This window comes from Thalia democratica, chromosome 9 (assembly GCF_965202585.1).
Source record: "Thalia democratica chromosome 9, ktThaDemo2.hap1.1, whole genome shotgun sequence".
Taxonomy (NCBI): Eukaryota; Metazoa; Chordata; class Thaliacea; order Salpida; family Salpidae; genus Thalia; species Thalia democratica.
Genome location: NC_139173.1, coordinates 11,220,277 through 11,233,307, shown reverse-complemented (window position 1 = coordinate 11,233,307; position 13,031 = coordinate 11,220,277). Strand labels below are relative to the sequence as shown.

The 13,031-nt window shown below is 24.8% G+C and overlaps 1 protein-coding gene across 1 annotated transcript; it reads left to right on the top strand.

The window, feature by feature from the left end:
* The first annotated feature begins 684 nt into the window (after positions 1–684).
* On the top strand, positions 685–11,179 carry LOC145843971 (arsenite methyltransferase-like). Its single transcript, XM_082951268.1, has 8 exons — positions 685–776; positions 1,866–2,131; positions 3,321–3,457; positions 5,282–5,433; positions 8,246–8,377; positions 9,780–9,907; positions 10,192–10,326; positions 10,746–11,179. The coding sequence occupies exons 1-3, from the start codon at positions 728–730 to the stop codon at positions 3,369–3,371; spliced, it is 366 nt and encodes a 121-aa protein (XP_082807394.1). The 5' UTR covers positions 685–727; the 3' UTR covers positions 3,372–3,457; positions 5,282–5,433; positions 8,246–8,377; positions 9,780–9,907; positions 10,192–10,326; positions 10,746–11,179.
* The last annotated feature ends 1,852 nt before the right edge of the window (positions 11,180–13,031 follow it).

Sequence of the window (13,031 nt, the reverse complement as noted above, 5' to 3'; positions counted from 1 at the left end):
TCATGTCTTGGCAATTAATTTAACTTATACTAAAAAAACGTAGTTAAAAAAATTTGACGATCTTTATTAAAAAATATTACATTAATAATTTAAATTATGCTACTAAACGCCCTTTAAGCTTTTTTGTAAGCAAATACTTTGTTTTACAAACGGAAATTAGCTGCTTATATATATTGTTTATTGAACGATAAAAAAAGCACTCACAAAGTTTGGTCTAAGAAGCTTTAAACGACTTTAGCTTTACTAAGTCTGTAAAGTTTACGAATTACACCAGAAAGAGCATCCACACATTGTTAACAATATCATTTATACATAGTACAGTATTTTTTATTGTATGTTTAGTTTTTTTTTAAATAGACTCACTTTTTTTGTGAAAAATAAGTTTACTTACTTAAATTTTGTAATATACCTTACGATCGTTGTTGTAACTGTATGTTAAAATTATTAAAAAAACTCAATAAAGAATTATTACAAGTATTTTTAAGCTTGTAGTTTTTTCAGATAGCAATTATCCTATGTTTTCTTCTGACTTCTACTATAAATTCTGTAATACGGAAGTCGCTCAACCTCAAGTCTCAAAACATTTATTGAGCTAAAAATGCCAACTGTTGAAGGTGTAGTCCCTGTCTTGAAGCTAAAAGTTTAGAAATATTATATTGGTTTTGTTAAGTGTAAAATAAAATTTATAAAACATATAAGAACAGATGGTAATCTAACAACCAATGAAATGTCTTGTAATAAAAATAATATGACTGAAGGGGTCAAAGAATATTATGGTTAGAAATTAATCATTTTTAATTTAGTATTATGACTACATATCTAATAAACAGATAAACAGTGCTTTCAAACATTGTTTATACTAGTTACTTTTTATACTATTATTTTTACAATTACAACCTTTTGTTAATTTTGGAAGGGCAAGTAATTTTACACTTGGCGTAACTTACTGGCTTGACCTTTATAGTATGTTTACCGTTTACCATTGTAGTGAAAAAATATTTCACTTTAAAAAAATCCTAATTAAAAGTAAAACAAAACCATATATTAGTATTTAGAAAGGTAGAAATTATTAGATACTAAACTTGTCAAACTTGCTGAATAACTAACATTTGATGTTTGCAAAGTGCAGGGTGGCCATTAAACCTGGAGTCCTGGAATTTTGAACAAAAATCACTAAAAAATCTGGAGTTTTCAACAGTTTTATATGTAAAGTAGTAAAACTTTGATTTGACACAAAAAATCTATCATATAGATAAAATTTTTTGCATTAGCAGTTTGTTTTAAATATAAACACATTTAAAGTAACATTAATTTAAAGTATCTTTTCAATGTTGTTTTACTATTTAATACAGTTTTTTACCTCAAACTTATCTTTAAACTTATTATAGACCCAAAAACGTGTACTATCAAAAGCGTAACTGAAATTCAGAAAACCAAGAAGAAATTTCTTAAAAAACAGTGACTACCCTGAAAGTGGAAGACAAAGAAAATAGGCCAGTTCAGTATCATAATGAACTAAATAACTATTGTTTTCTTTGATATTTGCCAAGAGTTTAAAGCTTGAAAAGCAAAGATAAGCAGGCCATATTTGCTAGGAAAGTTCTGGGTGGGTCATATTAAGTTAAAAAAGTCCTTTATTTGCCAAAATAATTTTTAATTTTCTTTACTTTACTGCAAAAAATATATATGAGCAAATGTGTAATGAAATAAGCATAAGAAGGCAACAAGCAAAAAGGAGTATTTATGTAATTTTTTTCTTCTGTATTTAGCTAAAAAGCATGTTTTAGGTTGGTAAAAATTAGCCCACTTCCAGAATTTTTCTTATACTAGTTGTGCATTAAACAAACAAGTTAAAATTTTTACAGGTAAGACTTTAAAAAGCTCAAAAGACCTTAAAACAAATGCTTGTTCAATTAGTGGTAATGCTGCAAAGCACATTCAAGCTGCTCTTTCTTCTGTTCATGAAGAAGTTGCAAGCAAGTACTACGGCTGTGGAATGGTTGTTCCTTCTAAGTTGAAAAACATGTCTGTTTTGGACCTTGGCTGTGGAAGCGGCAGGGACAGTTTTGCCCTCTCTTCCTTGGTTGGTCAGAGTGGTTTAGTCACCGGTGTGGATATGACAGATGAACAGGTTATTAATCAACATTAAAATTCTATATGATTTCTATCTTTTAGAAGTAAATTAATAAGTTTAAAAAATATTTTCATATTTTTTACTATGTCACTTAGTTTTTAAATTTAGAAAAAAAAAACTATAAAATAAATTCAAATACAATTATAATATTTAAGCTTATAGAAAAGTAGTACTTTTATTTTTAGAAATAATTATTTTTATTTTGATGGAATATTATACTCTTTTGAAAATAAAATATTTTTTATACAATCATAGTTGACTGATGCACATTTTAAAATATACTATTGGTTGTTCTGTATATTTTGATATGGTATTTTGATATTTATTAATTTTAAATCAGCACAAGCCTGCTGATTATTGTTTTTCAACATTCTGTAAAAAATAGTTTTAGATTTAATCCAGTTATATGTTAAATAAGAAATATAACATTTATATGTCGTGGAGTAGTGCTTTTTTGAATAAATGAGTAAAAAAAATCATAATTTTATATGCCTGTTTTATTTACTTACTGTATATTTTAAAAAGGTCTGGTAAAAATTTAAACTGTAAGTTTTCAAGTAATATTATGCTATATTATGTCCTTGAGTAAAAATTCTTAGCATATTACTACCTTAAAATATACAAAAATGTATTATATTAGATTTAGATTTAAAATTTACAGTTTTTAAAATACAGCCTTAACTTTAAGATTACTTTTAAAATTAACAGTAAAGTTTTTATTTTTAGAATGTTTCTCTAAGCCCCAAAAAATTAAAAAAAATAAACAGTTTGCAAATTCAGTTAAACTATCAGCTTGCAAGTTTTATATTTATACTCAAATTATTCATAAAAAAATTAATAAGTATAGTTTTACTATAGAAGAGTATTGAAAACTGGCTTAAATTAATATCAAAATATTTTTAATGTATAAGAATCAAAACTAACAACTCTAAACTTTTCAAAATCAATTAATTCTATACAAATTAAGACAAATTGTTGTCAATGAACTAAGCATTTTTGTTGTATAAATATTTCTTCAAACTTCCTCAGTTTAGGTACATGCTTCAAAGTTGTTAGAATCAAATATTAAAATAGTATAAACTTACTGTGAGTGGTCTATAACTTTTTAAAATCTTATCTTGAGATAAGTGTTAATGTTTTTAAGTTGTTTATACGATAAGAATATTTTGTTGTAATATTATCACAGCTAGAAGTTGCGAACAAATATGTTGATTACCACACCAAAAAGTTCGGTTAAAAAAAACCCAATGTGAAATTTGTAAAAGGATTTATTGAAGAATTAAAATCTGTTGGCATTGAAGACTATTCTATTGACATTGCTATGTAAGCTAAACTGTTGTACTGTGTATCTATTGTCATTAACTGTAAGCTCTCTACTTTAAACTTTAATCAATTTTCTAATAATTTTAATTCATTTTGACATTGTTTGGTTTAGATTCAGGTATAAAATATTCTATATTTCAAACAAAATACAGCCTTGCTTTCCAATCAGTATGTATATAAACTTAATTATACCTAAAAACTGTTTTGTTATAAGCAATTTTATTAAAAAGGTGTAAAAGTTTTAGTTTAATGACTTCTTAAATTAGATTAAAAACTTATAAAAAAAAAATCAGTTAATCTATAACTAAAAATATATATATATATATTTATTACTTTTGGTTTAGTCTAAGATTAGTCATTTTTAATGTGTTTTTTACTTTTGTATTTTACATAAGTCATATAAAGTTTAAAATTACTGAAAGGTTGAGAATTTGCTAAAATTAAGTAAGCCCTGGAGTGCATCTAATACTTTTAAAAAATCCATGGGATATTTTGCGACTTGTTTTTGTCCTTGGTGCTAATGCACTTAAGCACGTTTGGTTAGTCTGATACAACAGATCATTCTTTTTATGTCTGTCTGACGAGTGTTAATAAGGACAAAACCATGTCGCTGAATGTCACGTGGATTATTGTTTATGATCATATGGTGTACTTATTGTTTGATGGCAAAATAATCTTAGCTTTGCTGACAATAGCTGAAATATTGCTACTAGGTTGTTTAAATTTAACAGAATATTTGACAAGCTATAAATAGTTAAGATTTTTATGATATTATTATACTACTATACCTACTTTCAATTATATTTTTGTTTTAGCTACTAACATTACTAATTTTTTATTGATTTATTTTTACTTTTTAAATTTATAAATAGACATAAGCTCTAATTATTTATTCTGTTAGGCTATATTTCTAAAAAGGTCTTTTTTATACGTTTGTTCTTCAAAAATTTTTATAAAGTATTTTGTTTATTAGAATAATAGTATATATATTTTTGACTAATCTTTTATAATTTCTTTAACTTTAAACTAACAATAAATGAAAATTTCCTAATTTATACACTAAATTAAAAAATCTTCTAATCTATTAAGCGGTTTATTATTTTTAATATAAATTATTGTCTGTTAATTGTTTTATAGTTTTCTTGATATTTATATTTTTAATATACCTGACAGGCTCTCTATATATATATAACATAACACTTAAATCTATACAGGACACAGTCAAATTTGTTTAAAAAAAAAATTTTTCATCAGCTTCAATTAGATAAAAAATCGAATGATTCTTAATTGAAAAAAAATATACAAATATTATTGCACATTAAAAGTTTAAAACGTTTTCAAGAGTTTTACTCTCTTTGTCAATAAACTTAATCGATTAAGATTAGATTTTTAGTTGTTAATTTTTTAAGTGTTTTAGACAAAGCATCTTACATTTTTCCTTTCTTTTTTAGTATATTTTCCGACATGTTTTGTATATTTTACAAGAAATTTGTTTTTTTATGAATGAAAACTTATAAAATTAAGTAGTCATAGTTTGTATGAATTCAAAAGTTTTACAATTTTTTCCACTAAATGATAAGCATTTTTAAGCAGAACAAATTAATTTCAGGTCCAATTAAAGTTGGCCTTTTATTGCGTTTACTTAACATTTAAGTCTGAAAAGCTTATTAAATTTTCTTTAAGATTCTAACCCTAAGTAAATTACTTGTACCATAAAAATCTAAGTTTTAATGGTTTTAACGATTAAATAAGTTTACTACATTCAAAAGCTTAGATTGGTTACACATATTTTTCTTCTACTTACATACAGAATTATTTGTTTAGATCAAATTGCGTGATCAACCTATGTTCTGACAAAGGAAAAGTCTTGAAAGAAGTATTTAGAGTTCTCAAGTTTGGGGGAGAGTTTTTTTTCAGTGATGTTTATTGTGACAAAGTATTAAGTGAAGATATAAAAAATAATCAGGTTCTTTGGAGTGAGTAGCTACTTAATTAAGTTAATAATATGTACAATAAATTAAACTTTGAAATTTCTAAGCTCTATTTTTTAAGATATATTTAAAAACTTCGAAAGTTTATTATTTTGTTTAATAATTATTTTTTACAAAAAAAAAATTGATTACATTTATTTAAAAAAAGTTTATGTGTTATATATGAGTTAAGATTTTATTAGAATACCACTTTAGGCCAGTTAAACACACTATTTTTAAACACTGACTTTTTAAATTTATAAACAAATATATATTTTAAATTTACTTTTTGTGTTCTTAAAAATATTTTTAATGTCCTGTTAAATGCTTTCATTTAAATTTGTAACCTATATCAAGTTTGTTTTATTGGATAAATTCAAAATTATATTAAACTCAGGTTAGTTTTATTATGATTTTGTAATGTTGTTTTTCGTCAAAAGCTTTTAAATTTTTTTTTTTTATATTACAATTTATTATCTCAAAAGTGCTAAACATTTGCTTGCATTAAACAGGGTTGCCACCTAACCTGGAAACTTTGAAAAACCTGGAATTTCGAACATAAATCACTAAAAAAACTTGGAATTTAACAATTTTTCATGTTTCGTAGTAAAATTTCGATTAGACTCAAAAAATCTATCATATAAATTAAAATTTTTTATCATCATCAAACATTTTTTTATTAAAAATCATATTTAAAGTAGCTTTACAGTATCTTTTCAACGTTTTTATACTATTTAACACAGTTTCATACCTTTAACTTGACTTTAAACTACAAATAGACCCAAAAATGTGTATTTTTAAAAACCTGGAAGAAATTGAGAAAATCTGGAAAAATTTTTGAAAAAACGAGTGGCAACCCTGAATAAAGCAGCAACTTTATAATCGAAATAACTCGATTTTCAATATTCTAATTGAAACAGTAACAAAATATAACTTTTATATAAAAATAGCATGCATATTTTTTATCATATTATGAAGTTGTAACTTGTAAGCGATAAAATATTTACAAAAAGGCTGCCTAATTTTATTGTTTTAAATATGTAGAACAGATCATATTACAAAGAAAAATCAAAAACTTACACAACTTATGCCGTTTTTTCAATTACAAACTTACTTATAGAATTTATTTACAGTTTATTTTAAAAACAAGTGTTTAAAAAACCAATAGCACAAGGAGATTTTTGTTATACAGTATCAATTACCGTGCAATTTTATTTTATTTTTTCTAAATAATTTGTCTTAGGTTTTTAATATTATTAAGTCTTTTAAATTCACCGCGAAGTCTTAAAATGATAGTAATGTTTTACATAAGCTTTAGACTACTTTTTTCTGACATGTAACTCGGACGGAACTGATAATACAACATATTGCAAAATAATAAGTATATTGTAAAGATCTTTCAACCAAATAATAATGTTGACAGTTCCTACAATAAGTTTACTAAATATGCAATGTATTGTGCAAAAAATTCTATAAAACTTTTTATATTCATATTGAAGGAAATAGTTTAGTATAGATATATATTAAACTATAAATGTATATAAATTTAAGGTAGCTAAAAACAGTTAGCAAGATCTAGTTACTTCATTTTAATTTGTTTTTGTGGTTATTATCAGTTTTTTATTACCAGAATGGTTTATAAACGACTCATTTTATTTTTTTAAACTAGAAAATATGATATTTAAGATTCCATTCATTATCCTGTTAACATAAATTTGTTTTTATTTATACAACTCTTGAAAACATTTCGATAATTATTATTAAGTTATATAGCTTTTTTAGAATTTAAAATATATAGTAATATAAGTATAAGTATATTATTTTAAAGTATTCCGTAATAAAATAATGTTTTACCGTATTAAAGATCTTCAATTAAGATTGATAGAGCTAAATATTTTTATTTAACGGAATTATTTGAAATAAAATGTTTGATTTTATCTCCTTGAGACCAAGTTGAAAACTCTAATTGTTACACTTAAAACCAAAAATGTATAAGTACTACTATAACTAATAAAGTTAGTCAAATAATTGTCATTCGTTTCAATGAATTGAAAACATTTTAGTAGAGAACTTTTTAATAAGTTAAATTGAGCTTAAACTATTGCTGATCGTTTAACGGATGCTAAAAGTCAGAAAAAATAAAAACTAAGACTGTAGCTTTTTGAAATCTCAAATTACTAAAGTATAACTAGATTATTACTTTATATTTATTTAAAAAAAAGCTCCTTCTTAAATCCTTTATTTAAAACTTTTTGTAGTTGCCTACATTTAATAGTTAAAAGTAAAAATAATGAGGTGCATTTTTATAAAAAAAATAGTCTATCAACTTTTAAGATATATTCAATTTTGTAAAAAGTTTTAAATTTTTCATGATCATTTTTTTATAGAGTTTTGAAAAAAAAAACAATGCTAACTCCTTTATGTTTTAGAAGCAATTTACCTCAAATTTTCACGAAAAGTCCCGTTGTAATATTAAGAACAACTTGTAATAGCTAGACTTTTGAAAAATCCATGACATTAGTTGTTGTTTGTATTTTTGTTTAAGACTACTGCAAAAATTCTTAATTGGTCAAGAATAAATTAATCTTTATAGTTTTATTAATACTGGAATACTTGCTGTATTTTCTATATTAACCTGGAAGTTATTATATAACAAATGCTTAACTAAAATTTGTTCCTATTGCTTATTTAAAATCTTTTAATTCATTGTCTTTCAAACAATAGTTTTAATTATTTATATGGTTTATTCATTAAATATTTTTTGTGCGTACTGTAACTGAGTGCTTGAATTAATTTTTAATCTTTTATTTATTTTAAGATGAATGTGTGAGCGGGGCACTATTTTGGAAGGAATTAAACAAGCTAGCATTGCTGGCAGGGTTTCAAATTCCTCGTATATACGAATGTCGCAAGTTTGAAATAACTAATGCTGAGCTTGCTAGTGTTGTTGGTTAGTATTATTTATATTTAAGTTTACTCTATTTGAAACTTTATTATTTCTGGTTTTTGTATGTGACGCTTTTTTTTACTAACTTTTTTATAAAAAATATTCAAGTTTAACAGTTGAAGCAAATAGTTAAAATTTATGTTTATTCAGTAAAATAATTAATAATTTCAGTAAAAGTTCTAAAGTTTTTTTTTGCATAAAGTTCAAAAAAATTTTATTTAAAATTGATAGAACATTTGAAACTATTTTAAAATAATCTTTCGTGAAAAAAAACTAAAGTATATCTGAAAGTTAAAACAAACTGTTTGATTTGATAAATGTTAGTAATTAAATATTTAACAAAGATCAAGTATAATTAAGTATACAATTTCTTTTTTTGGTATCTATCATATCATATCATATCAATACGTTTTATTGAACTGTTTAAACAAAATAGTATCAAAGTATGCTTTGGAAATATAAACTTAACTATAAACACCAAAATAATTTGTTAAAAAACTAAGTTTAAAAAACAAAAATGTTTAACATTTTTCCAATGTATTGCTGTGTTCTCTAATCTGTTGTGTGAAATTTTGATGATCTGTCGGATATGGCCATATCTTGCCAAAATATAGATCTAACCAGAAAAAAATGGTCACTATGTTCTGGTTGAATATTAATATAGATTAAAGGTCCAGAGAATACTGTTTATTAGTTTTATTGATCCAGATCTTTAATCATAATTTCAAGTTCTACCGGAACCATAAAAGGGATAATTTTAAAATCAGGATCCAGCCCTGGCCGGTATTAAATTTATTTTTCACTTAAAATTTGGTTGGATCAGCATCTTTTCAAGCTATGGCCAGATCCTACCGGATGCATCATTTCGATTCGTGATAACAATAGTTTTTTTTTCTTTTTTATTCAAAAACAAAAATTAAAAAAAACTTCGTGTTATGTGTTTAGGAACAAAACTTTAATTGAAAAACCAACAAACATTACTTTAAAACCAATCTGTACATATCATCTACAGGACTTTAAAGCAATTCAGAATTTGAAATTTTTAAAACAGTTTTGTTAAACTTTCTTTCAAATAAGAGTGACTGTGTTGTAAAAAATATTTTCTTTATTAATAAAACCATAGAGAAATGTTAGAACTCAGTTACTGCAAGTATATTTACAAAATTCAAAAAATCTTTAACAGTAAATATTGTTTTTTATAATATTATTTGGTTTTTAATTGAATGCAAAATATATGTTTTTTTATACAGTAGAGTTACTTAAAGTACTTAAACATGTTATATAACTTAGTATGTTAAAAAAATAAACATAATAAAATTTGATTATGATCAAGACTTTTAGCTGATCACGACTTTAAAACATTATATTTATTAGATTGAAAACTAAAAACTGTTTTTTTTTCAAGGAGATGCAAAGTTCGTGATGGTGACGTACAGACTGTTCAAAACTGACAAGTCACTTCAACTTGCCGACAAAAGCAACAGACAAGTCATATATGACGGTAAAATCAAGGGATATCCAAGAATGTTGAAGGTTTTTATTTTCAGTATATACCTTTTTAGTAAAAAATATAGCTGTTACATGTTAAATCAAAATTATTTTACTTTTTTATTAGTATATCATCAACATTAACTTTCAAAATAACTTCAATCTATATAAAATATAAAGATTAACTTTCGCATAAAAAACAGACTTTTAATTAAGTTCTTATTATATATATATAGTTCAAGTTCTTGATGTTTTTATTAAAACTACCAGAGCAAAAAGTTATAACTTAATTTTTTATATACTTTAAACTAATTTTGTAAAAATACAAGTTGGACACCAACATCGAGATACCGGCAAGCTACCCGGTTGCTATTGACGACAAGACGTGGAACATTCTTCTTTCGTCACGCTTCAATGAGCACCTGAAAGCCAGGAAGGCACCTTGCTGCGCCAGAGCCACAAAAGTTTGTTTCATTTGTAAAAATCGTCATTTAACTCTTTTTTTCCTTTGACATATATGAAGATACCACATATTAGTTTTATATTAGTTATGTACGTTATTTTGTAAAACTTTATTTTTCATTTGCGAATACGCAGAGTTTTACAGATCATCTATTATTAATTTTTTTTTGTTCAATTTTTAAAGATTGCTCTGTTTTTTTTTTGTTTTAAATATAAATATTTAAAAAAATAAATTCATTATTTATATTTATTTTTAATTAAAGTAATATATTGATTCTTTTTACTCTAATTTCTTGTGAACTAAAACCAATTCTTTTTAAAATAAAAGTATTAAAAACTTTCAAATTGATGACTAGTTGCACATATTTAAAGGTAATCAATGTTTATACAATAAACATCAAAAAAAAGTTAATTAAAACAGACCACTATCATCAATCCTTTCGACCTGCTTCTGAATGAAAACTACGAAGCTCCGAAGACCAACTGTTGCTGAAAACATTCAAATTGAAATTTTGTAAATTTCTTCATTATAATCATCATTATGTTACTTTTTTAGTGTCTGAAATCGTTGTTTATATTTTACTAAGTCTTATCTTAGCCAATGGTAACTGTCTGTTTTTTTTACTAGATTTTGCATTTATCACAACTTTTCGCCTGTTTACCTGGATCGACATTTACACATTTTAGAATTTTTGCCTAAGCATTATATGTATATTTTGAGTTTGGTTAAGAATATGTTATTATCTTATAGTTTGCACTCAAGTATTTTACTTGCTTTTTTAGCTTTGAACTATGATATTACTTTAATAAAACAGAATTTATAACAATGTAAATTTACTTGGATAATACTGTAATCCGGAGGTTTTTACGATGTTCACATTTGTACACTGTTATGCACAGAAAAATTATCAAAGAAAAAAATAAAAGATTTGAATGACCTCAATTTCAGATCTTAACACGTTTTCTTTATACTAAGACACTCAAAACGTAAAAAAATGTTAAAGTTTTTGTAGCTTTATACTTTTTTACAGTCTAGTTAGTATACACAAAATTTATTAACCAAAAACTTACTGTACACGCTTTTTAAATATACTAAGAATTTCTGTATTAGCTAAGCTTTGTTTTTTTTTGAAGTTGACTCCTAAAATAGTCTAATTTTGCTATTTTTTAAAAATTAAATGATAAGTTTTACCAGCAGCAAATCTGATAACTACAAACTACTGAATTATTTATTTAGTTTTGTTTTTATTGTAGCTCGTTTAATATCCGGAATTAGACAGAACATTTATACATTCGAAAAGAAGTGAAATAGTATAACAACTGGTCCTATTCAAGTAATTTTAAGTTTTTCAAATGTTTATGAAAGGATAGTGCTTGACAATTTAACGTAGAGCACAAAGTACGAATAAAATATAAAGAGGATTAGAACATTTTATTCTTAGGGCTTTTTATTGTTATAACTAACTTGTAGTTCTTTAAACTTGTAGTACAACAATATATCGAAAAATTTTTATAAGTTAATTTTGAACATGGTTTACTTTAAGATTTAAAGCCTTAAATGTTTCAAAAATTAGTTTAATAAAACAAAAAGGTTGCTACTCACTATTTTAGTTTTATTAGCTTCTGTTTATTAATAAAAACAAAATAAATACCTTTCAATAACAGGTTGATAATAATTTCAATAAAGTTTTTTATTTAACTTTTACAAATTTTATAGTATTGATGCTTGATTATTAGAAACAACTCATTTTTGGTATTGCGGTTCTTAATAACGCTTAAAATAAGGGTTTATGATTTCTGTTTTAAAAATTCAAAACTTAATATGGCTTATGATATCAAATAGTTTTTAAAACTAGTATTAAAATTCGTGCTAGAGCGAAAGTTAGCAGACTTAAATTCAGGGGTCGGCGAAACACGGCCCCGACATAGCAAAAATTTCGATTTAACTTGACTGCTGGTAAAAAAACTTGGTTATTTTATGATTACACAATTACTGTTTTGCATTGAAAAATATTCTTTAATATAGTTTTTCATTATACTGTAGACTGCAAAACCATTTCTAAACAAGTTAAGCTGGCAAACAACTTTTTCAACTGAGCCCGGCTAGTTACTTAAAAAAAATAAAAATCAAATATGCCAAACTTAACACTTTTTTCTGTGAAAAACTAGTTTAAACAATAGTAGAATTCTATCTATTTGTATTTACAAGTTAAGCACTTTTAAAATCCCAAATTCAATATTCTGCGTATTTAATTTAATCTAGTGCAAGGTTTCCCAAACTTTCTTTCAAATGGCCCCCTTTAAAATAATCAAAAAATTTATGGCCCCTTGTACCAAGATTACTCAAAAACTACCGTAAAAAACACCTAAGACCTATTTTTGCTCTTCACCAGCAATTCCAGAACATCTAGTGTAAGTTTAAAACTATGACCTCATGGCCACCCTGTGGCTCTATTACAGCTCATGAATAAACTATGTGAGAACACGTAATTAACACGGATTAATCTTTGTACCTTTGGCGATATTCTCTAGATCAAGGTTAGAAGTTAGTAGTAAGAAAAAAGCTGTCCGTAGTATTAGCAATCAATCTCTTCCATGCTAATATAAACTCCGGAAAAACCTGAATTCTTCTCTTTAGTTCTTCAACTTGGTTTATTCTTAACTGAATTTTTTATCGTTTACAGATATTTTTTATAATTTTGTTTAT